Genomic DNA, 27,440 nt, shown 5'->3' on the forward strand with positions numbered 1-27,440 from the left:
TTTGTCATAAGCCATAACAATATTCAAATACGAAACTTGGAAAAATCCGGCGAATAATAGCTAAATTAATAAAAATACCGAGTTAAGGGATGTACCGTTATATCAGGGCTATACGAAGACCTCGACCTGTACAGATAATTTTCTGTCACAGGTTTTAATGCCTACTAGGAACTTCAAATACGAAATTTCATGTCCGTCTGTCTGTTGAAATCACGACACAGCCCACATTATTTGACGTAGAGCGCCAAAATTTAGCAGAGCAATTTGTATTGTGTCTAGGATGGTTGGTATTAAAAATGAGATATATCGGTCCACGTTCTGGTATAGTCCCCATGGAACGGTACCTCCCGATATTCGGTATTTTAATGATTTATGCCAAATTTTTTCACGGATTTGTCTGAAAATTGGTATTTATAGGTCATAACGGGTCTCTGTGCGTGTGGCAAAACATTGCATGCTTAGGTCCACGTTTTGGTATAGCCCCCTATATAAACATACCTCCCGATATTCGGTATTTTAATTTTTTGCTACATTTTTTTCACGGATTTGTCTAAAAATTGGTATTTGTTGGTCATAATAGGTCCCAGTTCGTGTGGCGAAACATTGCATATATGGGTCCATGATTTGGTATAGCCCTCATATAACGGTACCTCCCGATATTCGGTATTTTGATGGTTTTTGCCATATTTTTTTACTGATTTGTTTAAAAATTGGTATTTGTGGATCATAATGGGTCCTAGTTCGTGTGGCGAAACGTTGTATGTATAGGTCCACGTTTTGATATAGTCCCCATATAATGGTACCTCCCAATATTCGATATTTTGATGATTTTTGACACATTTTTTTTAAGAATTTCTGTGAAAATTGGTATTTGTGGATCATTATGGGTCCCAGTTCGTGTGGCGAGTCTTTGTAATTATAGGTCCACGTTTTGGTATAGCCCCCATATAACGATACCTCCCGATATTCGGCAATTTAATGGTTTTTGCCACATTTCTTCTAATGTTTCCTTTACCCTAAGGTGGAGGGTATTACAAGTTTGGCCCGGCCGAACTTCATGTTTTTTTTTTACTTGTTCATCATAAGCTGTATACGAATTCTAAAAAAAGGTGCGGTGAATAATGCCCCTAAATTCGTCAAAATATTGAATATCGGGGGGTACCGTTGTATGTGGGCTATACGATATCGTGGAAATATATAGACATTTCTCCTCCATGGGGTGAAGTGCTTGAAAGTATTTCATTAAAAAACTGTAGCTAAAATCTTAAAAATACCAAACATAGAGAGGAACCGTTATATGGGGGATATACGATATGGTGGAGCTATATAGAAAGAACTTCTTTTGTGAATTTTCAGACAATTTCATTGAAAAATTTGGCTACAATTATCAAAATATCGAATATCGGGGGGTAGCGTTATATGGGGGCTTTACAATATAGTGAAAAGATATAACCCATCTTCGAACTTGACCTGCCTGCAGACAAAAGACTGATCTGTGCACAATTTTAGCTTCCTATCTTTATTCGTTTTGACTCTAGCGTGATTATTTTTTTAATTTTACGCTGATCAAGAATTAATACACTTTGTTGGGTCTATTTTATTTCGATGAGTTACAAACGGAATGACAAACTAAATATACCGTCCATACATATTATGTATGGTGGATGGTATAAAAAAATGAATTTCTTTGGATTTGTTTTTTGAAAGACTTTCTTACAGCTCTTAAAATATTACCCTTTCAGTATTTTCGTAAATAGGAGTTCTAAAAATCAATTCTAAAAATCAGGTGTTGTTTGAGTTATTTAATAGGTTCATAAACTCAACTTAATTTATGTATGGCTCCAAGTTTAAAGGATGTAACTCCTTGTTGTCCACATATGCCAGTTTATTTGTATGTGGCGATATAAAAGGAAATTCGGTAAAAAAAACACCATTTCAATAAGCTTTTCAAAAATTTGGGTTAATCTTCAAATAAATTTAATGTTTGAAACAAAAACTCATTTGGTATGCCTTTTCATATATAATCAGGCCCTAAATATTGTAACAATCTCCCACAGTTTTATAAAACACACCAACAGCTATTCTTAAATTCAAAACTAACTTTCTACTGTGAAGAATCTTCAGTGAAACCATACAAATTTAATTTAGTTTCGCCAAATTAGTCTATGATTAATTGAATTTTTACAATTCCTATCAAATTGAATTTCCAAATTCAATTTAGAAAATTTGTACTGCTCACTCAATCTTATCAATCGGCTAACAATATCTAGTGAGTTTACCCGTCAAAACCACAAAATATTTAATTAAAACCCTTTAGATTGATTTGTTGGCATCAACCTGACGTGTCTTTAGCTTCCACACAGAGGCAACAACACATCACTCGGCTCTTTAAGATTGATTAGCACTTGGCTGTTAATTTAAAAGTTAAACATCGTCCAAAAATGTTTTGGGTTGAAAGGAAAGGCGAAAAGAAACATCTCTGGAAAACAACTTAATCGATGCGGGTTTTTGTAGGTTTTTGTAAAATGCCAAAATACCACTTTCTTCATTACTGGCCAGGAGAAAAAAAAAACCAACTGACTAAATAAATAGAAGACAAGCATTTAAAATCTGCAAAATCCAAAGATACATGAAAACACAACAAGGAATTTAAGTGGATCCCAGGGAAAACTAAATTCGAAAAATGAGAAAAAAAACAAGAAAAATTCCCACACGACCTTTGCGATCGTTTGCCTTACTCTGTTGTACTCGCTGTCAAGTGAAAAATATCGAATAAAATTTTAGGATGTGCCAGCATCGTGGCCATGGTAGCCATCATCCTCGTTGAGCATCAATGAACTCCAAGACAAATGTAATCAGAAATACAGGTGTGCATCATAAATTAACGCCAGACCGCAAAGGCAAAGGCATGACGTTAGCCTGCAAAGGATGCTGTTACCCGTTATATCAGCATGAAAGTGGTAGTTCGCCTCCACACTACATGTCTCTAAGGTAAGTTTCGCAGCCGGAGTATCATTGGCAAACGGAATTTGACTTCAAAACATTTTTGTTTCTTATAAAATAAATAAATTTTGATCATATCAACGGCAATAATGATGACGATGATGTTGGTAGGCAGTGTCATTGCAAATCGAAAGAAGAAGACAAAAAAACCCTCCATTGTGTTGTGTTTTGCAGTTCGAATGGCATCATCAGCCAACATATATTGCACATCTCAAAGGATAGAAGACATCCAGTCACCAGGGTAGCTGCAAAAGGTTAACCGATTTCTTTGTTTTCTTCCAGTGCTGTTGGTTTGAGATTTGAGGCACAGTGTACTAAAGAAATGTTAATGTCCTGAACAATATCGTTGTTTTATACACTACAATGTGTTGGGGGTATTATAAGTTTGGTTGGGCCAAAAATTATGTAACACCTCGAAATATTGATCCACGACAGAGAAAAACTATATGTGGATATTCCTATCTCGCCGAGCTGAGTCGATCTACCTATGTTTGTCCGTCCGTCTATCCATGTTAATTTGTAATCAAGCTAAAGGTCGCAATTATAGCCCGATCCTCACAAAATTGAAAATGGAGGTGGCAATAGGATCAAAGTAGAAGTATATTGTTCTTGGAGTTGATCGCAAAATATTTAGCGGTTGAAATGGAACAAAAAAAATCTTGATTTTGCTGTTGCTCTACGGCTACAATTATAGACCAATTGACGCGAAATTTAGCATGGAGATATGGCTTAGGGCTGGACAGGAGCCTACCAAGTTGGATGGTCATCGGATAGTATTTAGCGGGTAAAAAAGACCATAACTTTTATGTAAAAAAATAAATAAATAAAAATTACCATTAAATCGCGTATATTTTTAATCCCGATCAAATTATAAATACATTAAAATGGACTATAGTTTAGGGCTGGGCAGAAGCATACCAATTGCTATAGACATGAGCTTTAAGTCGGTCCAATGATTCCAGCAGCCCATAGACCCCAACAAAGTGTGACCTTCTCTTGGTGTATTGGCAGCTTTTGTATGATAATCACTCCAATATCGACAATTCTGCTTATTTACATACCGCTGAACATAATTTTTCCATAAAAAAATCGAATCTATATGGTACCGTAGCCCGACGTCAAGGAAATGGATGGAAGAAAACAGCAGCATCAGAAGAAATGTAAAGAAGCGAAACGAAAAGCGAAGAAGTGGCCGAAAAATGGCTCGTGAGCTCGGGGTAAAGCCATTGAAATTCCAAAAAGTGCAAGAACATACACCGCAACAGAAAAAAATAGACTGAAAGTGGTGAACTGCCGAATTTGGTTTTCTTTGTCCAGCAGTTTGTAAACAAATAAAATGATCGTGTTTACTTGCCACAGAGGTCAGCTGAAAATGTGCACCTTCGGTTGGCCACCAGAACTCAAGCGCCGGCCGTGGGGATGGTGTGGGCCGCCATAACAGCCGATGGTAGCTCTCCACCCGTATAAATCGACCGTGGCATCAGAATAAATGTCGAATGTTATCGCGAAAATATTTTGGAGGGTGTATAAAAGCCTTGGGCACGCAAATATTTTGGTCGCAGACCTTGGAAATTCCAACAGGACTCAACACCATCGCAATCAGGACGCGCCACCCAAGAATGTTTACAAAATGAGGTTCCTCGCTTCATTTCCAGCGCACAATGGCCACCAAAATCTCCGGATACCAATCCGTTGTGTCTGAAGTATTTTAGAAAGCAAAGTTGGCACTAAAAAATAGTGTCGATCACCTCAAGCAAGCGCTTCGACTGGAATGGGCCAAAATACCGCAGAGCAACATTCGGGCAGCGGCTGATGGTTTCATTGGCCGTTTGAAGGCCATAATTCGTGCCAAAGGTGACCAATTCGAACAAATCTAACCTTTTTCTAAAATCTGATGCTATATCCAACATTTTTGCTTTCATTCAATAAACCTGTTTTCATAGACTAATTTCAACAGATTTTAAATTTAAACCGCTCAAAAGCTTAATACGCAATTTATACTTAAATTGCCAATTGCTACAGTTAAGTCGGCACCGACTGACTTTTTTCTGTCCTACGTGGTTTTTATATCCTCAGCCATATGGCTATCTTTTGATACGGTCAAACGTGCCTAGTAGAAATAACGGTTTTAGACGCTAGGTCGCTTTGGACCAAATCCGTTTCAGAACATTTGGAGTCGATCTAGTGGTGTCCAATACGAAATGGTCAATATGGGTCCATTCCTTCGCACCCTACTCTTTAGAGGGTAAACGATTTGAATAATCATAACAGAAGTCAAAATATATTTAAAAAATCGAACATTGGCTGAAATTATACATCTGTCGGCAAAGCCCACTGATAATTTGTCAATTTGGTTTGATTATATTACCCTGTAATGATTTACTCCCAACGATATGCTATATTGGAGTCAGAATCAGAACACGAAAGATACAGCATTACGAAGTGTTTCAACAACAAATATCTACCTATATCTGTGAAATTTTATAAAAATTCTGACTTACATTTTTATACCCTACAACACTATGTGTTGGGGGTATTTTAAGTTTGATTGGACCAAAAATTATGTAACACCTCGAAATGTTGGTTTCCCACATAGGAAAGTATATATGGATCTTCCTATCTCGCCGAGCTGAGTCAATCTAGCTATGTATGTACGTCCGTCCGTCTGACCGTCTGTCCATGTTAATTTGTAATCACTCTACAGGCCGCAATTATGGCCGATCTTCACGAAATTTAGAATGGAGGTGGGGCTAGGGTCAGAATAAAAAAAATTCCTGATTTTGCAGTTGCTCTACAGGTCGCAATTATAGATCAATCAAAGCAGAAGTTAGCATGGGGCTAGAGCTTAGGGCTGGGCAAGTCTTAAAATTTTGATGGTCATCGGGTAATATTTAGTGGGTGAAATAGGCCACAACATTTGTGTTAAATAAAAGTCAAATTTTCTATTAAACCGCGAATATTTTTAATCTCGGCGAAATCACAAATAGACGAACAGGTCAATACGTAGATTACGTAGATGCCGATAGTAAATATATTGGATATATATAGCGAAATATACACAATGTGTATATACGAAGAAAGGGGATGATAGCTAGAATGTTTATATCTCAAGAACGGCTGGACCGATTTTGCCAAATTTTGTCAGATCAGAATGCCCTCTTGACATAAAAGTAAAAACTCTAAAAAATAGCAGAAAAATACGCCAATAATTATGTTAATATAGATTTTGTAGTATTTTGTGACATTTTTTTTTTATTTTTTCATATTTTTTATCGCATGCGATTTTTTTCAATTTGCCTTTTTAATATTTTTTCACCTTACAACACAGGTTGGGGTTATTATATAAGGATTGCAAATATCGTCCAATCCTCACGAAAATTTTCACAAGGGTAGGGTTAGGCTCAGAAGGGCTAGGCCTATTGTTTTTAAAGATGTCCGCAATATATTCGGGGTTGAAATGGACCAACAACTAAAAAGTTTCTTGATTTTGCAGCCGTTATAAAGGTTACAAATAGAAACCAAAGGACACGAAATCCCGCATAAAGTTAGAGTTTAGGACAGCGGGTACAATGGACAACTAATTTTGTGTGAAAAAAATACCAGCAATACTTATAGGCGTTATCCGAAATACACAAAAGGCAAACTTCAGGTTTTTTTTATGCTGATTTCGTTGACGAATATAGCCAAATATCGTAGACAAGCAAATCATATAAATGAGTATAAATTTGGAGATACAGAGGGGCTTCTTGCTTTTGGAGATGATATATGATATATAATATTAAGGGGTTCAAATTAACCAAAAACAACCGATCACACAATTGAAGCCAATCGACACGCCTGAAGATAGTTAAGGACAGGGAAGAATTCTAGCATTTTGGATGACCATTGGATTATATTTAGCTGTAAAATGGACTACAACAACTTACAGCACGACGGAGTGCATAAATATTAGGCAAATGTCCATAGTCAAAATCCTAATTTCAAAAGCGAAATCTTCCAATATGGATTTGGGCATAAGGGGGCTTCTAACATATTGCAGTGTTGTAGGGTATTACATAGTCGGCCCCGCACGACTACAGCCTTTGCTTACTTGTTTGTATTTCAATTTATATTAAAGCTAGTTCCAACCACTGTGCCCTAACTAAGGTGGGTCTTCGGTATCAATCTAACGGTTCAAAAGGCCATGGTAGCGTAAAGGCTGGCTGGTGGAGGAAGCGCACTAACAAACTCAACCATCAGAAAAACCTCCAAAACACCAAACAAATATTGTCTCACGAATTTCAATGTTAAACATGGGCAGGATTTATTCATTCACTGAATTAACATCGAACTAAAGCGCATCCATATATCCATATTCATTGTTATTAGATTCCTCCGACTTCTGCTCACAGTTTCCAAGCCTCATGCATCAGTTTCACTTTTGTTTTCGTAGGTCACGTTTTGAAATATCATTTGCGATTAGCAGTCAATGAAGAGGCAACTGGTGGTAACTTATGTGTTGGTGGTAGTGGTGGTCTAGTGCTGTTGGAGCCATCGATGCTCCCGTGGTATGTTGTATGTATGGCGGTGCAATTTTAACAACAGATGTTATAGCATCCCAGTCAAAGCATCACCACCGGCAGAAGCCTGCTGCAGCATCAGCCTTTTTGCATGGCCAAGGAATTCACTTTCCTTGAATCGCAAAAGCCATTGACATTAACGCTGGTTACTAAACAGCTGCATGCAACAAAAGGCATTAGCCAAAAAAATATGTCTCTTCTTCAGTTGGTAATTTTTGTCATTTTATATAAATTTGCGAACAAAAATCCCTGATGTGACAATTCGACAATTCCAAATATGGTCGAAGAAACGAGTTATTTTGGTTGTCACTCCACAACACCGATGTTCGAAAAATGCAATTTATTACTATCACCAAATATTATTGTTATTATTATTATTTTGTAAATATTGTATTTTTCAACAAATAACGCGAGATATGGTGGGTCAGCACACGCAAGGATGCGGACAGTGACAGATGGAATTGATGTATTTATGCAACTTGTTATGGGGGGAATGTTGAAATATGAAAGTTTGCAAGTCTTTCCTTATTCGATTCGGAGAGGGAAAGGCAGAAGGAAAATAGTTAGTTTGAATGTTATTTTTGTTCTAAGCTTAGATTGTAAAACACCATTTGTTGGAATTAAAAAAAACACAATCGGTCGTGATTATCCTTTCACTGCTACATTCGTAGCAGGGCTGTGAAAGTAATACGTTGCTGTATTAAAATAACATTTTGGAACATCTGCCAAAATTTTATTTTGATTTCAAAAATAATGCCTCAATTATGATAGGCATTTGACAGGTGTTGACAGCAAAGATGAAAATTCAAAATCACGATTGTTGAAAACATCTGCAGCTCAAACTAAAACAAAATATTATTTAGGGAAAGTTATATTTCATTAGTTGTTCTTAAATAAATAATCATTTTGGTTTTCATAAAAACAGGAAGGAAAATGTACATCCAATCTATCCCCAAAAGGACCATCTATGGAGCGCTATTTTATTGTTCCTTCGGTATTATATTTTAGTAGAATTCAAAATTTTGTTGAGTGGAAATTTTGACAATTTCCATGGGCTTGTCTTTTTAGAAAAATAGCGAAGAGTTCCCTCTTACAGCTCCGTCCCCTCCTTGAGTCATGATTATTCAAACTGTTGACCCTTTATGGGAGAGGTTTCGAAGTAAATGGCCAATATTGTCCAAGTCTGATAGAAATATTACAACGTGCCAGATTTGGACTATATCGACTATTTACTATACTTTATATGACATATGTGCAAATTTTTGGAAAATGTGAAAATATGCGTGAAAATGTGAAAATATGCGTGAGATATAGCGGACCGAAGTATTCTACTTCATATAATACAGATAAAACTATTAGTATGAGAAACTTTACAAAAAAATCGAACATTTATATACAGTTGTATGTGAAATTCTGGTAAAGAGAAATATTTAGATAAAGCAAGTGTTATAGAATCGCCGATTTGTTTCGCAAGTTATGACAGATATAAGTATTTGAAATTGTAACGCTTTGTAGGTGAGGTTCCAGAAGGGTTGTTTTAGAAAAATGTTTGGATGTGTTAAATTAGAAAAGAATGTGATGCTTATTTCCCGCTTTATGAGCTTCATGGTTAATAAAAATGTTGACCCTTTGTGGGGGCGGTACTTGATGGAGTGCAACGATAATGTCCATTTTCGCACCTTACATAGAACTGATACAAATATTAGGATTTGCAAAGTAAGAGCAAAATTGGATGATCATTTCTCTTCTATGCAGTCATATTTTCTTTGGAAATTTCGAGCTTTTGTGAGGGGGGTCAAAGAAGGAGTAAACATATATCAACCATCTCCGAACTCGATATGAGCTTGATAATAATATTACGATGTACCAAGTTTGAAATAAATCGGACACCCCATTCGAGAGTTATTGTGCGAACCAACCAGACAGGCAGAGGGACGTCGGTAGGTCACTCCACATGTCCTGAAATGGATTTGGTCCAAATAGACTTAAGGTTTAACATCGTTATTTCGACGAGGCACATTTTGGCCGTATTAAATGATATATTACTTCTCTAGCCATATGACTGAGGATATAATAAATTGTATTTGCACTAATAATATTTTATTTCGTCTACACCAATATATATGCCTATATTGATGATTATTGATAGAAATATTTAACATCCGCAAAAAAATCTTGCACACCAACTACAGACGGAACAGTGATTACATATTTGTTGACAGAATTCCGAGCAGAGAATCCTACTTCTAATTGTTCTTTCAGACGGATTAAAGATGAAAGAAGAAACGGCATCCGGATTCACCTGATAGCAACTAGGAATGGCCTACACCTTCAAGTTTAATGGCAAGTGCAGTGTTTTTCAGGCAAAGACTTTGGAATCAGATATGGAGTCAGATATGATTAAAACTGGTAACTGAATCGATGACTATTTAGGTGAATAGTCAAGCGGCTCTTAAAGCTATTGATTCTCCTGCAATCAATTCCGATGTACATACAATGGCTATGGAAAATCTGCACACTATTCTCCGTTTTTGCTGGAGACCTAGTCATTGTAATATTGAAGAAAATGAGAAAGCCGTTGGAAATAGGCTCGCAGTCAACAGACCTTGAAGTAGCCTATATCTTAAAACACCCCAGTTTTTATACCTCCACCTTTGAAAGGAGGGTATATTAAATTTGTCATTCCCTCTCTATCACCTCTAAATATTCGTCATATATCATGATCAGCATAAAATTCTAAGTCGATGTCCACATGTCTGTCAATCTGTCTGTTGAAATCACTATACAGCCCACATTATTGAACGAAGAGCTTTTGAATTTGGCACAGTAATTTGTATTGTGTCTAGGATGGTTGATATTGAAAATATATTGGTCCACGTTTTGGAATCTCCCCATATCGGGTAGCTCCCGATATTCGATATTGGAATGGTTTTAGCCACATTTTTCCACAAAATTTGTTGGGAGGAACACTACAACATAGAGATATAATCCAATGATCATCCGAAATGCTACACTTCCGCCCTGTCCGTAACTCTCTCCTGCAAAAGTCCGTTTAAATCCATAAATATTCATCTTCAAAAAAACCAGTAAAGAAAGTCTTAAAGTCGGGCGGGGCCGACTTTATGATACCCTACACCACTTTGCTAATTTATTAGAACTCCACATAACAATTAAAAGATTTTATGGGAGAATTCAATCATACACGCTATGGTTATAATTATAATTTAAAGTTCAAAGGACTAAATATGCCGAAGCATTTGTATCTTTTAAATTCGGAATTGTATAGCCCATTTGGTGCACAATTGATTTGAAATCGGATAAAGATATATATGGGAGCTATATCCAAATCTGAACCGATCTCGATAAAATTTGGCAAAGATATTTCTGAGCTGTATTTTATATATTTCCCTGAATATCGTTGTTACGGAGTGCATACTACGGCTGTGGGTAACAACTATGACAAATCGGATGAACAGTATACATGAGAGCTATGGCTATATCTGAACCGATTTCGATCAAATTTGGCATACATATTTTCAGACCTAATTTGGGTGTATATGCAAAATTCCATACAATTCGGGCTGATATTACACGTTTGGTGCACAATAAAAGGCAAATCGGACGAAGATATATACGGGAGCTATATCTAAATTTTGGCCGATTATTTCCAATTTCAATAGGGTTCGTCCTTGGGCCAAACAAATGTGCAAAGTTTCATCTGGATCGGGCGAACTGTACTTTGTTTACAAAAATACATGGACAGACGGACAGACGGACGGACGGACATGCATAAATCGGCTCAGAATGTGATTCTATGCAGATCAACAAAAGGAACTATGGGTCTATCTCGTTTCCTTCTGCCTGTTACAAACAAATGCACAAAGACATAATACCCTGACCACCTTGTGGTGTAAGGTATAAAGAATGACATATTTTTGCGCTATTTTCTCAGATTTTATCATTTTCTGGCAAGAAGCCATTCCAAATTGGTGCGAATTGTCAAACTCAGTCCAGCGGAAAACTAACATCAATTTGTTGAACATAATTTTTAATTGTTTTTTATTATGGCCTCGAACGGCCAATGAAACCGTCACACGCTGCCCGAATGGTGCTCTGCGGTATTTTGGCCCATTCCCAGCGAAGCGCTTGCTTGATGTGATCGACACTTTGGTATTTTTTAGTGCCAACCTTGCATTTCAAAACACTCCAGACACAATAGTCCAAAGGGTGGAATCCGGAGAGTTTGGTGGCCATTGTGCGCTGATGCCACGTTCGATTAATACGACCGGAGAGCGACCATTGGCTGTTGTGAATTTTCGTACATCCCACTGAACTAAGTCTAGAAGCAAGTACATTTAATTTGGAAAATCGGTTCAAATATAGCTATAGCTCTCATATAAATGTTTCATCCGATTTGGTCTTAAAGTCCTTCATATTCTAATATACATTCGACAACAATGATATTTCGTACCAGATGGAACTCGATAATACCTATGCCAAATTTTATCGAGATCGGCTAAGATTTGGATGTTACTCTCATATATAACCTTAATCCGATTTCAGGTTTATTGTGCAAATAATGGTCAATATCAGCCCGTACCAGATCGTACCAGATGGAACTCGATAATACCTATGCCAAATTTTATCGAGATCGGCTAAGATTTGGATGTTACTCTCATATAAAACCTTTTTTGTGGAACTCGACTTCGATATATATTTTTATACCCTCCACCATAGATTGATAAAATTTTACTCAAATGTGTATTATGTCTGCAGGACTTTTGGTATTGAAAGTGGGTGATGTAGGTCCACGTTTTGGTATAGCATATATTTTGATGATTTAAACGACATTATTCACTGGAAATGTTCCAAATTTGGTATTTGAAGCTCGTAATGGATACTACAGCCCATGACAGACAATTGTTTGTGCAGGTCCACGTCTACGTATAGCCCTAATATAAAGGAATTTCCATGATTTTAGCTACATTATTCATCGAATTTTTTATTCAAGTTTCGCATTTGAATATTGTAATGGTTTATGACAATAATTGCCTATGCACGTCCACGTCGTCGTATAGACCCTAATTAACAGAATTGTTAACGTATTTATTTATTTTTTTTTATTCCATATTGCCAAAATCGTTCCAAATGGTGGATGATATTCGAAGATCGGCCTTGCCGAACTTTAAGCTTTCTTACTTGTTTCAATTAGTTAATATTTTGAATTATACAGTCAAGTTCTGTGTAGGGTTAAGCCAGCCAGGTATGGATATATATGTTTCATCCGATTTTATATTTAACTATTATTTAAGACATATCAGTAACAGTTGACACGAGAGCTTGTGGACGACCACACATTTAAAGCCTAAATAGGCATTCGTTTAAAGTTAGTATTATTTTCCTCCCACCAATCTTCTTTCTCTTCTATATCTATAAATAATACCCCCAACACATAGTGTTGTAGGGTATAAAGAGGAAAATCTATATCTATAAAAGAGGAAAATGTTTGTATGTTTGTTTGTTTGTTTGTTTGTAATTTATGGACTCGAAAACCGCTGAATAGATTTTCCTGAAAATTTCCATATATACTGCAACATCGCCTGAAAGTAACATAGGCTATATACATTTTTGAATTTCCACTTGGAACCTGAGATTTGGCATCAGAATCGGAGGTACCTACCAAAAATTTAGATTTTATATGCACATATCTATTGATTGGTTGAAGATACAGTCTCCAAATTTGGAATACGTAACGGAATTTGGAACAAAAATAAGTTTGAAAAATTATATTGTAATCGGTTCAGATTTGGATATAGCTCCCATATATATTTTCGACCGATTTCGTTTATTTGATGACTCAAACACAATATGAATGTTTGATTCCAATGAAACTTGGAATGTGTGACGGGATTTGATCCGAAAATAAATTTGTCAAATTATATCGAAATCGGTTCAGATTTGGATATAGCTCCCATATATATTTTCGACCGACTTCAAGCATTTGATGCACCAAACACGCTATGTATCCCCAATTTCAATGAAATTTGAAACGTGTCATAGATTTTATCTAAAAAATTGATTTCCCAAATTATATTGAAATCGGTTCAGATTTGGATATATCTCCCATATATATTTTCGACCGATTTCATGTATTTGATGCACCAAACACGCTATGTATCTCTAATTTCAATGAAATTTGGAATGTGTATCGGAAATTAAAACAAATATACATTTGTCAAATTATATTAAAATCGGTTCAGATTTGGATATAGCTCTCATATATATTTTCGACCGATTTCATGTATTTTATGCACCATACACGATATGTATGTTGGATTCCAAAGAAATTTGGAATATGTAACGAGGATTTGATTAGAAAATAAAGAGAGAGAGAGAGAGAGACAAAATCTAGCACCAGAATAAAATTGCCAAATTATATTGAAATCAGTTGAGGTTTGGGTATAGCTAACATATATATTTCGGCCGATTTCATACATGTTATGCACCAAACATGATATATATGACCGATACCAATGAAATGCAGAATGTCTGGTTAAAATAATAAATGTGACAAATTAATTGAAAATTAGTTAAGATTTGGATATAGCTCCCATATATATTCTCGGCCGATTTCACATATTTGACGCACCAATTTTAATGAAATATGAAAGGTGTGGCGGAATTTGGTGTAAAAGTAATTTTTTTTAAATTATATTTAACCAACATATATTCGTAAATAAAATTTTGAATGCATATAAAATCAAAAGTGGTAGCGAAGCGCACCGGGTTCAGCTAGTTTACAATAAAAACGTATTCTTTTAAGGGATAGCTCCGCTAAATACGCATAGTGGTGTAGGGTATGATAAAGTCAACCCGACCACCAGTTGTCCTTTTCTTACTGGTAGTGTATTTGCAAATGTTCCCAACATTTAGCCATGAACCTACAGCTGCATTCTTGTCCACACTGATAATTAACAAATTTAAGCATGCTTGGACCTCAACCAAGTGACGCAACACAAGACATTAGAAATATTCAAACGTAAAATTCCAAATGAAAACTTTCACAAAAAATGTGAAGTCCATGGTCATAGACAATTGGTGATAATCTTCAGGGATGAGCAAAACAAATTAAAAACGAGTAACGAACACAGGTGTTGGTGAATTACAGATGTTTTCAAAAATATTTATTTGATATCTCTCAATGTGAGTATTATCAATTTTTTTAAATATTTTTTTTTTTTTTTTCAATTATTTCCATGTCCATTTTCTTTGCCGGCAAATATCAATTAAACTGCAATTACATTTTTTGCACTATCCCAAAACTCTATACCGGAAGGTAAACGCCGCTTTAATTGAAGGGCAATAGCACCGCTGGCAATTTCTTAGTTGACGGACATCATGCGATCGGTTTTGATGAATTCTTTTGCATGTTATTTGCATATTAATTAAGTCGCTAATATGCTTCCGCCTCGAAAATCAGACGAAAAGAAAACGAAGACGACGAAAGAAAATCAAGCAGAAAAGTAAAATCGACAATAATAACAAAAAAATCATAAATAAAAATCACAAAAAATGCCAGCATTTTTTTAATGCTTTTGTAAGGAAATATTTTCATAGAAATCGAAAAACGTTTCAATAATCTGAAAAATAACTGAAAATCAAATCAGGCTTTTTTGTTTTGTTGTTGTTGTTGTTGGATTTTTATTAGGTTACTCGGTTAGTTTGCTGTTATACCGGTATGTTTGATCGTTAGTTTCGTTGCTCTATTGTTGGTCGATCTTTGAAAAGTGCCAATGTCTTTGGCATGTTTGGTTTTTGCTCCATGCTCAACTCAAATGTGGCATTATGTTCCTTGTTTTGTTTTAGTTTTTCTTTTTTCTCCTTCTTCTTCTTGGTTGTTGCAAAATGAGTTAACCAACCATGCAACCAAACAACGAAACCAACAATGTCGATCTTCTTTGGGTGATACTTCAGAGATTGCAGATCTGTCGTTCTGCGCCAGGTGCCATGTCTAGCCTTGCACATTTGTAACATGTCCTCAATTTATGGAGGGGGTCTTTAAACAGTTTTTAATTTTCTAATGTTTTTGTTTTTTTTTTATCGCCATAATAAATCAGTTATTTAAGTATATAATAATATGGTTTGTCATTTGTGTACTTAATGTATTTATGTTTTGAAACCATGACATCAGATGTAGAGCGAAAATGTTCTTCATTCCAAAAAAAAAAAAAAAAAAATTTAAAATGTCACTTTTTTGGATAGGAAAATAAATTACTGAGTATTCATGTATTTGACACATATTTGTGAAATGTTTTTAATGGTCAAAACGCTGTTAATTTTGAAATGTCAACCAGGAAAAAATTAGTGTTGTCATGTTAGGGTGGAGGCATGCAATAAATGGGGACTTTCGGAGGAACCCGGTCCCCAGCCATGCATATGTCCCATAGAGACCGATAGAAATGGACCGGACTTAGGAGTTCTATAAACATATATCAAATTTTAATTTCAGTTTCCATTTTTTTCTGCCATCTTTTCCTCCATCACACTATGGAGGGTATATTAACATTGGCATTCCATTTGTAAGTCCTCGGAATACTCTTGTCAGACCCAACAGCGTAAAATTCGAGGTCGATTTAGCGATGTCCCTCTGTCTGTCTGTCTGTCTTTTATAATCACGCTATCTTTCGAACGATTTGAGATAGAAGATTAAAATGTTGCACACATGTGTATTTTGCTGGTAGGCAAGATAGGTTCGTAAATGGGGCCTGTCGATCCACATTTTCATATAGCACCCATATAACGGTAAGTCCAATATTCAGTATTTTTATGATTATAGACCGGAATTTTAAGTTATAGACCGGAATTGTTTCAAACTTCGTATTCAAATTTCGTAATGGATACTTTAACCTAAAATAGAAAATTTACTATGCCGGTCCCCGACTTAGTATACCCCACATAAAACGGTAACTGTATTTATTCGTTATTTTGATGATAATCGGAATTTTAATTTTTTTAATCGGAATTATTTTAAATTTCGTATTTGAAGTTCGGAGTCGGTACTACAGTCTATGAAAAACAACTACTTATGCAGGTCCTCGTCTTCGTATAGCCCCCAAATAACGATTTTTTTAAATATTTTTTTAAGTTCCTTCCAAATGGTGGAGTGTATTAAAAGTATTTAGAATATCTTCCAAAAACGGTTAGGTATTTTATACCCTCAATCATATGGTTACAGAGGGTATATATCATTTGATCTCGGTTTTAGACCCTAGGTCTCTTTGGACCAAATCCTTTTCAAGACTTTGTAGTCGATCTAGCGATTTCCGTTCGTCCGTTTGTCTGTCTGGCTGGCTGTTGCGTATGATAACTCTCGAAGAGAGTATCCGATTTGGTATATCGTAATATAATTGTCAAACTTAGATCGAGTTCGGAAATGAACGATATCGGTCCACTCCTTTTGGTACCTCCCACACAAAATGTTAAATTTTCAACATCTCAATAATTTTATTAACCCAAGTTCTGATCTGAACATAAAATTTACCGGTCCACTCCCTCTGGTAATTTCCACACAAAATGTCGAAATTTTCAAAATATATATTTTCTGCACAGAAAGAGAAACAATAATCCGATTTTGCTCCAACTTTGCAAATCCTAATATTTGCGTAAGTGCTAGGCCAGGTACGAAAATGGACAATTTCGGTCCACTCCATCAAATACCTTCCCCACTAAGCGTCAAAATTTTGAATAATTACAACTCTTATAAAGTGCGATGTAAGAGTCCGATTGTCTTCAAATTTCACACATCCCAATAATTTTATTAACCCAAGGTCTGGTGTTAAGATGGAATACATTGGTCCACGCTTCAGTTCTTGATCAGGTGCAAAAATGGATAATATAGCTCCGCTCCAGGAAGTGCCTCCCCCACAAAGGGTCAAAATTTTGAATAATTACAACTCTTATAAAATGTGATGTAAATGTCCGATTGTCTAAAAATTTCACACATCCTAATATTTTTATAAACGTAAGATCTGGTGTTAGGATGGAAAATATAGGTCCACTCCTTCTGGTACCTCCCCACAAAAGGTCGAAATTTTGAATATCTATTAAGCTCATAAAACGGGAAGTTAACATCCGATTGAATTTAGACTTGGCACATCTGAATATTTCTATCAACACAGGATCTGTTATAAAAACGGTAGAGATCGGATTATTCCTTCTGGTAACTCCCTCAGAAAGCGTCAAAGTTTTTAATAACGACAACGTTTTTAAAATCCTAAATAAGCATCAAGTTCTCTTAATACATCACACCTACAAACATTTTTGCTAACACAAGATCTGTTGTGAAGATGGGATATATCGGTCCTCTCCTTCTGGTACCTCCCCCACAAAGACTCATAATTTTTTAATATACATGAGCTCATAAAAATCAAAATCAACATCCGATTCCATTCCAAACTTGGTATATCTCAATATTTCCATCAACACAAAATCTGTTATAAAGATGATAGAGATCGGACTATTTCTTCAAGATTTGAAAACAATGCGAAAGAACCATCCAATTTTCTTCAAATTTTACACATAAAAACATTTTTGCTAACACAAGATCTGTTGTGAAGATCATATATATCTGCGAAGCCCTTCTGGTATCTCACCCACAATTTTCATTACTGTTATCTGTCATAACTTGAGAAATAAGTCAGCGATTAAAGAATCTAAAATAAACAAACTACAACTAAATATTTCTCTCAGCCGGAAACCTTAGGTGAATATGGAATTTATCATCTTAATCGGATAATAAATACGACCTGTACATGTCCTTCTCCATGTTACAAACAATTGCACAAAGACATAATACCCTTACTGTGTGGTGTAGGTATAAAAATTATTAAAATGATGGAGTTTTTTTTTTAAATAAATTAGTCCTAAGAACCCTCGTCTATGAGCTGCAATAGATGTATTTATGCGAAATCTTGACTCTTTAATTTTTCATGCAATAAAAGTTGAAGTCATCCAAAGTTTGAATTTGAATAAGATGCAGAAAAATCTCCTCTCGTGTAAACGCTACAGTATGCAGTAAAATAAAAATTAATTCAATTAAGAATAACCGTGCGACGCAACACAAATATTTTCTATATTTTTACAGGATTTTAAAAAAATATTTATGTGCAATTCACCTTGTCCCGCAACGTACATCCAAATGTGGAGGAAATAAACAGTCACCAATGCCAGTCAGCAATGTTATATTTTTTTGTAAGTGCTTTTGGTGACAAGTCGCATCAATGAAGCTGCATTCATCTTCTTAGCATTCCATATGGGATACTTGTCACAAACTGGATCGTAATAGAACCAGAAATGCAGTTTGGTGAAATGCATTTTCCTTTTCAACAAAGTAAACTGTACTAATGAAAACTGGTTAATTTTATTGAAATTAGAGAAAATTAGAAATTGTAACAACATTTCACTTTCAACTTTTTAATGCCATAAAATGAGGAAATAATTGCAAAAATAAATAAAAAATTAAGAAAAGCATTTACTGACCCGATTTTAGGATGAATTTGGTAATTTTTAAGGTGGTTGTGCCTATGTAATAAAAGCCCAGGAAGAGGTTCAACTATCTAGCTTAATCCTATTAGCGGAGGAATATTATGCTTCGCCAGACATTACAATTGTACCAACAGCTCTGATTATTGCCGATAATTGGGAAACAGTCATTATACTCGGATTAGCTCATCCTTGTAGAGCCATCCTTGTAAGCCAAATGTACATCAAGGCTCTACAGGAAGGTTTTTCCATAGAAGGACATTCTTAAATTGTTGGTTCAAGTAACATTTGGTATTTTGCGTTCGTAGCCGGTGAAAACCACTATCTAGCAAAAATATTAATTATTCAGAGATATAGGACAATTAAGGGAATGACCAATTTTAGGAATTTTAAGGCCACCTACTTGGCAGCATTGTAAGGAGGGTATATTAAGTTTTTCATTCCGTTTGTAACACCTCGAAATATACATGTTAGACCCCAAAAAGTATATATATATTCTTGATCAGCATAAAATTCTATGTCGATTTATCGATGTCTGTCCGTCAATCCGTCTGTCCGTCTGTGGAAATCACTCTACCTACCGAACGAAATGAAGTAGATTGATAAAATTGTACTCAAATGTATGTTATGTCTGCAGGACTTTTGGTATTGAAAATGGGCCATGTAAGTCCACGTATAGCCCCATATAATGGTACCTCCCGATATTCGGCATTTTGATGACTTTAGCGAAATTATTCGCCAGAATTGTTTCAAATTTGGTATTTGAAGTTCATAATGAATACTAGAGCCTATGACAGAAAATTGTCTGTGCATGTTCACGTCTTCGTATAGCCCCATATAACGGTGCATCCCGATATTCGGTATTTTGATGACTTTAGCGAAATTATTCACCGGAATTGTTTCAAATTTTGTATTTGAAGTTCGTAATAGATACTACAGCCTAGGACAAAAAATTGTTTGTGCAGGTCCACGTTTTATAACCCCCATGGTACCTCCCTATACCCGGTATTTTGATAATTTTAGCTACATTATCCATCGATTTTTTTTACGTTTCGCATTTGAATATTATGATAAAAGTTGCCTATGCAGGTCCACGTAGTTGCATTTTTAACGGTTTTTATTTTTTGAAAATTTCCAAATTCGTTCCAAATGGTGGAGGGTATTCGAGGCTCAGCCAGGTTGAACTTACAGCTTTTTTACTTGTTTGCTTTAATGTCATCCAATTTTGAGTAAATTGTTAGTATTTTGGAGGTTTCTGCGCCAATATCTAACAAAATCAACTTTAATTTGACATTTAGAGTTCTCTATAATGATATGTCCAATTTTGAGTTTATTTAATAGTAGAATAGGTCAGATTCCATTGATTTCATAAATTTCGGCTTGACCGGACCGGTCTTTTTTACTTGATTTAATTAAAGGTTTAAAACTAGTAAGGAAATGTCAAAAGTCAGTGATTATATGATACCCTTCTGAACCGATTTTCACTACATTTGACGGAGACATTTTTATCTTTTATACAGGATTATCAGGATTATATTGACAAAAACATATATCGGAGCCGAGTTCCTCCAAATGGAAATGTACGTCCTGAAACTCACTCCATTTTGGGCTGATATTAGCCATTATTTGCACAATAAACCTGAAATATATATATATATATATATATATATATATATATATATATATATATATATATATATATATATATATATATATATATATATATATATATATATATATATATATATATATATATATATATATATATATATATATATATATATATATATATATATATATATATATATATATATATATATATATAGTCTAGTTAGCTTTAATATTTAATGGACGGAAAGTCTTAGAAATGTTCGCAAACAAAATGGTCAAAATCTCTTAATTTCATTAAAAAATTTCGAATATTGGCAAATGAAAAAGATTTCTGAATGACAGTGGGGGGATTTATAGGGATTATGCCAAAGCCTTGCCCCATATTGACAACCAAAATTGTATGGACAATTCTGTTAATTAATGTGAATAAATAATCAACATCCTTAACATCGATCATTAATGTTGTATGATATGTCCTAAGAGTATTAGTACCAAAAAGAGAGAAGAAATAAATTTACCCTCCATTGACCCAGGTCCGTTATTTCGGAATGTTACAAATATTTTTAGGTCAAAAACTACATAATATAGACCTTTCGCTCTCCGTAGCGGTGAAGTTTTTTTACATGACCTACAGTTGGCGCGAAAAAAAATCATTTTCGCAAAACAAAAGACTTAAGCAACGAACGTCATGCCATTTACCTAAACGAAAGTAAAAGAGACTGACAACCTAAAAATACCCCCGCACACACACACAACTATTATGCTCGCTGTATATGTTTATTTATGTGAATAAATTTTGTCACAATACTTGGCGTTAACGGTTAAAAACACGACATAAAGAACTATTGTGCTGGCATACCAACAATCAATTGTTGAAAAAAGAGGTGACCTGATTGAGAATTTTCTATTTTTACAAAAAAAAAAACGCAAAACCCACACATACTTCCAATACGCCAATAAAAAAAACACAATAGCCCCAGAAGTGAGACATTGTGTTATCAGCGCCGTTTTATTAAATACCCCACAAGAGTGTGTGCATTTGCGAGTGTGTGTGTGTGTTTCTATAAGTCTGCCTTGTTTCACCATTGACACTTGGAAATCACTTTAAAATATTCATATAAAAATTTTAGTTTGCGTTGTTTATTGTTGTTGTCTTCTTCATTTCTTTTGTAGAAAGTTACCTTAGTTTTGTTGCTGCCACCGAGTGAGCTTCTGTTGTTTGTTTGTGGGTCTGTCTGACGGTTTTCTTGTTTTGGCCCGATCGACTGCCTGGCTGCCAGTTCTGTCCACTATTGAGAGTATTAATCCAAAATCACTTGTATGCTTGGGGATTCTTGTGATTTTTTTCCTCTTTTGTATTGATTAAATAAAGAAGAGTGTGTTTTTTTGTTGGCTTTCTTCCAAATATTTTCACTTTTAACGCAATTTAAATATTTCTATGGCCTTTGGGTTTTTTTTTTGTTAACATTTATGCCGAGATCATCTTTATAATTTGCATTAATGATTTAATTAACAAAATCATATTTTTTCTACATTGATTCGATATTTTTCTTCTTCTTCTTTATGTTTGTGTGTGTGTTCATTACTTCACTTCACCAAGTGATTGAAACCTATAATTATTGAGAAATGGTTTTCTTTTTTTATATCTGAATGTTTCGTTTCGTTACGTTTGGTTTTTTGCTTCTGTAATTTACTTTGATTTTCTATTTCATTACTTATTGTTTTCGTTTTGGTTTAATAGCATTTATTTATTTCAGTTTTCACACCGACTGTCTTATTAAACATTTATGGTTAAAAATTTTCTTTTTGTTTCCTCTTTCTCTGCACATAGAGATGTGTGTGTGTGTTCGTGTTGCATTGGTATGCTCCGTTAACCGTAGACCGCTATTCACGTCATTGCCAGTCTGACTCTCACCGCAAACTGATCTTTCAATGGCAACAATTTGATTATTGTCTTGGCCAAAAGCAAAGCCGAAGAGTTGTTTACATATGTTTTGAGTGGAATGGCATTGAGTCGAACTCGAACACGTTTATCTAAAAGCTCTCTTGAGCGTAAAAGATAATGAAAAGTTTGAGATATTATTGAATGTAAACTGACAAGTTTTTTTTATAGAAAAAGGAGTAAAAACTCTTGGCATATTCTATATCAGACAATGTTCCTTACGACCATAACAACTGACTTCGCGCATACAGCGCTATCTTCCAGGTAGTTTCACTGTCACTACCCTCAGTCATTTGGCTACAGAGGGTTATATCATTTGATACCACCAAAACGTGTCTCATTGAAATAACAGTTTTATACCCTAGGTCTCTTTGGACCAAATACATTTCGATCTAGGGGTGTCCTTCCGGCTGGCTGGTGCTCGAATGGAGAATCAGATTTGGTACAAACTTACCACATCGTATTATTATTAACACACTTGGATTGATTTCGAAGATGGACAGTGTTAAGTCAGGTACGAAAATGGAATATATAGGCCCAGTGCCTTAAGTACCTTCCCCATAAAGGGTAAAAATTTTGAATGATTATAAGTCTTATAAAATGTGATGTAAGAGTTCGATTGTCTTCAAATTACACACATCACGATATTTTTTATTAACCCAAGGTCTGGTGTGAAGATGAAATGTATCGTTCCACTACTTCTTGTACCTCCCCCACAAAGCGCCAAAATTTTGAATATTCATGAAGCTCATAAAACTCGAAATTAACATACGATTCCATTCAGATTTGGCACGTCTCAATATTTTCATCAACACAAGATCTGTTGTAAAGATGGTAGAGATCGGATTATTTCTTCTTGTACCTCGCCCCCAAAGGGTCAAAGTTTTGAATAACCAAAACGATCAAAAATTGGAAATAAGCATCGGGACACATTACAATATTTTTATTAACCCAAAATCTGGTGTGAAAAGGCAATATATCGGTACATTCCTTCTGGTACCTCTCCCATGCATAGGGTCAACATTTTGAATATCCATGAAGCTCATAGAACGCGAAATTAACACACTATTCCATTCAGACTTCGTACATCTTGGTATTTCCTTCAACGCAAGTTCCGTTATAAAGATAGTAGAGATCTGGCCATATTTTCCGGTACCTCCCACACGTAGGGCTTAAGACTTTGAAAAAAAAAGTTTGAATTTCCATACATACAAATATTTTTGATAACACGAGGTCTTTTGTGAAGATGTGAGATAAAAAAACTGCAACAAAGTCGAATGCCATCATTTTTACATTTTTTTTAAATTTTATTGAATGAAAGCAAAAAAATGTGGGAAATAGCATCAAATTTTAGAATAAGTTTAGATTTGTTCGAATTAGTCACCTTTGGAACGAATTATGACCTTCAAACGGCAAATGAAACCGTCACACACTACCCGAATGTTGCTCTGCGGTATTTTGGCACATTCCCGGTGAAGTGCTCCCTTGCGGTGATCGACACTTTGGTATTTTTTAGTGCCAACCTTGCTTTCGAAAATACTGCAGACACAATAGTCCAACGGATTGGTATCCGGAGATTTTGGTGGTCATTGTGCGCTGGAAATGAAGCGAGGAACCTCATTTTGTAACCATTCTTGGGTGGTGCGTGCTAAGTTCTGTTGGAATTTCCAAGGTCTGAGGCCAAAATGTTTGCGTGCCCAATTCTTTAATACATCCTCCAGAATATTTTCGCGATAATATTCTGCATTTATTCTGATGCCACGGTCAGTTAATACGAGCGGGGAGCGTCCATCGGCTGTTATGGCAGCCCACACCATCACCATGGCCGGCGCTTGAGTTCTGGTGGCCAACCGAAGGTGTACATTTTCAGCTGACCTCGTTGGTAAGTAAACACGAACATTTTGTTGATTTCTCATCAGAGAAAACCATGCGAAGCAACTCTTTAGCTCTTTCATGGCCTCACCCGAGCTCATTTTTCAATATTTGCCGAATGGAATATTGCGATATGTTCAGCTCACGAGCCATTTTCGGCCACTGCGACGCGGGTTTCGATCAAGTCGCTTCTTTACTTTTCGAACCATTTCTGGTGAAGTTTCTTCCGTCCACTTCCTTGACGTCGTCATGGTAACGAGCGATGGTAAGAGACACAAAAGATTTATTCACATTTAAATGCTGGAGTGCTCTAACGACAGCCACTTGTGGTATTCCAGGCAAATATTAAGAAATCACACTATCACGCTTGAATTCCATCACGAATAACTTCTTTTCTAGATAATTCTCAACAAAATGCTTTTGTACGATTGTAAACAATAAAAATGAGCTGTCACTGGAATAATTTTATCAGATGTCGGACGAGTGGCTTTGAAATGACAGCAGTCTGAAGTTGGTTGCAGCTTTTTCATCTCACCCTGAATATATGTTTTTATCCGATTTGGGATTTAAAGTCCCTCATACGCGTAATTTTAATTTAAATTTGAATTTTGTCGAGATTGGTTCAGATTTGGATATAGCTCCCATACATATCTTCAACCGATTTCGGGTTAATTGTGTACAAAATGGCCAATATATGTGAAAAATTCCTTAATTTTGGTACAACTGACGAAATTTAGTCTAGAAGCAAGTGTATTAAATTTGGTGTAAATCGGTTCAGATATAGCTATAGCTTCCATACATATGTTTTATCCGATTTGTGATTTAAAATCCCTCACAAACGTAATATGCACTCCACAACAATGATCTTTGGTACCAGATATCAGATACAGCCCTGAAATAAGTGTATCAAATTTTATCAAAATCGGTTCAGATTTGGACATAGCACCCATAGATATCCTTAAGAGATTTCAGTTTAAATGTGCACCAAATAGCCAATATCAGTCCAAGTGACATGAATTTTTTCATATCCGACCGAATTTAGTCTAGAAGCAAGCATATCGAATTCGGTGAACATCGGTTTAGATATTGAAATAGCTCCTATATATATGTTTCATCCGATTTGGTGTTTAAGCCCTCAAATTCGTAATATACATTCGACATCAAAACCAGAAATACCTCTGCTAAATTTAATCAAGATCGGTTCAGGTTTTGATATAGGTCCCACACATATCTTCAACCGATTTCTTATTAAATGTGCACCAAATGGCCAATATCCTTCAAAAAGTCCTGAATTTAGGTACATCCGAAGAAATTCAATCTAGAAGAAATAGAGCAAATTTGGAAAATATTGTACCAGATATAGCTATAGCTTGCATATGCATTCGACAACAATGATATCTGGTACCAGATATCGGAAATACACTTGCCAAATTTTATCGAAAACGGCTAAGATTTTGATATAGCTCCCATCCGATTTTCAGTGTATTGTGCAAATAATGGCTAATACCTGCTTAAGTGGAGTGAATTTCGGGACGTACGTTTCCATTTGGTGGAACTCGGCTCCGATATATATGTTTTTAAATATGTAGGTGTATGTATAGTCAGCCCCGCCCGACTTTTGACTTTTCCGTACTGTTTTCTTTTTATTTATTATTATTTCAGTTGGTCACAAATTACATCCAATAAGTTTGTCTTCCACCATTATTTTATGTTTGCACCCTACATCATCATATTTTACAAAAGCTCTATCTCTCCTATTCAATACAAAGAATATCCATAGATATCTACGTGCATAAAAACAATATGTGGATATTGTTAATAAAGTTCCGATTCTGCTATTAAATATTCGGAAGTATGGAAAATACATTTTGAAATCAAATATTTTAATATGATAATTGTTCGGTTTCTATTGCGACTAATAAAACAAACGATACATTTATAGCTTTTGGGGTGAATGGAATTAAGAGTTTGCAAACAATTCATCATTCACAGAAATTTGCATTGAATTGTCAAAGATTCTCCTAAAAAAATTAACAAATCCATTGATGAAGTTTTGAATTTTAAATGAATACATTAAACATATAAAAACCTTTGATCGTATATCGAATCTATATCACAAACAGTTTCATAGTTCTGCAGTGAACAAGTAAAACAAAAACTAAACTCTTTTGCAAAAATGGTAATATTTTCAAAGTTTGCCAAACATTTTTTTCGCAATTATAAAAAACGTAAATTTTTGTGATTTAATTTTTAGAAATTCATCATTTTGTCCTTGGCTTTGTTGGGCTGTGTTTTGGCCGATGTCTCCGAATTGGGTGGCTACGATTATCATGCTCCAGCTGCCACGGAGGTACATGGTGATTTTGGTGGTGAAGCTGGTTACAGCAGTTCCGTGCCTGTAGCCGCCGCTCCTGCAAACACCTACATTCCCCCAGCTGCCTCTGCTCCAGCCAGCACTTATATTCCACCAGCTGCTCCCGCCCCTGCCCCATCGGCTCCTGTCAACACCTACATTCCTCCAGCTGCTTCTGCCCCCGCCAACACTTACATTCCACCTGCCGCCTCTGCCCCAGCTCCATCTGTCGAAGTTGCTGAAGATGGCTACCGTTACAAGACTTTGCGTCGTCGTGTCTACCGTCAACGTGTTTAAATAGAAGGAATTTGTTAGAAAACTGTTTTTTGTTAATAAAGTTAAATTGTTATAAGTAAAATAAATTGTTGATTCTCTCCTAATGCAAATTCTGGGAAAAAATCGAAAGAATGCCGGTTCGTTGCAAATGAACTTTATTTCAAACTTTTGTCGGGGTAGGTTTGCGATGAACTACGCCGATTTTCACCATTTTACTCAGTTTACCAGAAAAAATAGACTGATATATCCAATTTTTACTTTTACATTATTCACCGTTTATTTC

The 27,440-nt window shown here is 35.4% G+C and overlaps 2 protein-coding genes across 3 annotated transcripts in view; one reads left to right on the forward strand and one right to left on the reverse strand.

Annotated features, from left to right (window-relative positions):
* LOC101900947 (neurotrophin 1) overlaps nucleotides 1–22,625 on the reverse strand; it is a 42,860-nt gene extending 20,235 nt beyond the window's left edge. For both annotated transcript variants that reach the window (XM_059127524.1, XM_059127525.1), the window contains exon 1: nucleotides 21,896–22,625. The gene's annotated coding sequence lies outside the window, so the exon portion shown is untranslated. The remainder of the gene's footprint in view (nucleotides 1–21,895) is intronic.
* LOC101901124 (uncharacterized) lies at nucleotides 2,834–27,178 on the forward strand. The gene is made up of 3 exons (XM_059127415.1): nucleotides 2,834–2,991; nucleotides 7,395–7,557; nucleotides 26,783–27,178. The coding sequence occupies exons 1-3, from the start codon at nucleotides 2,834–2,836 to the stop codon at nucleotides 27,176–27,178; spliced, it is 717 nt and encodes a 238-aa protein (XP_058983398.1).
* Nucleotides 27,179–27,440: the final 262 nt, after the last annotated feature.

Source organism: Musca domestica, unplaced genomic scaffold (assembly GCF_030504385.1).
Source record: "Musca domestica strain aabys unplaced genomic scaffold, Musca_domestica.polishedcontigs.V.1.1 45, whole genome shotgun sequence".
Classification (NCBI taxonomy): Eukaryota; Metazoa; Arthropoda; class Insecta; order Diptera; family Muscidae; genus Musca; species Musca domestica.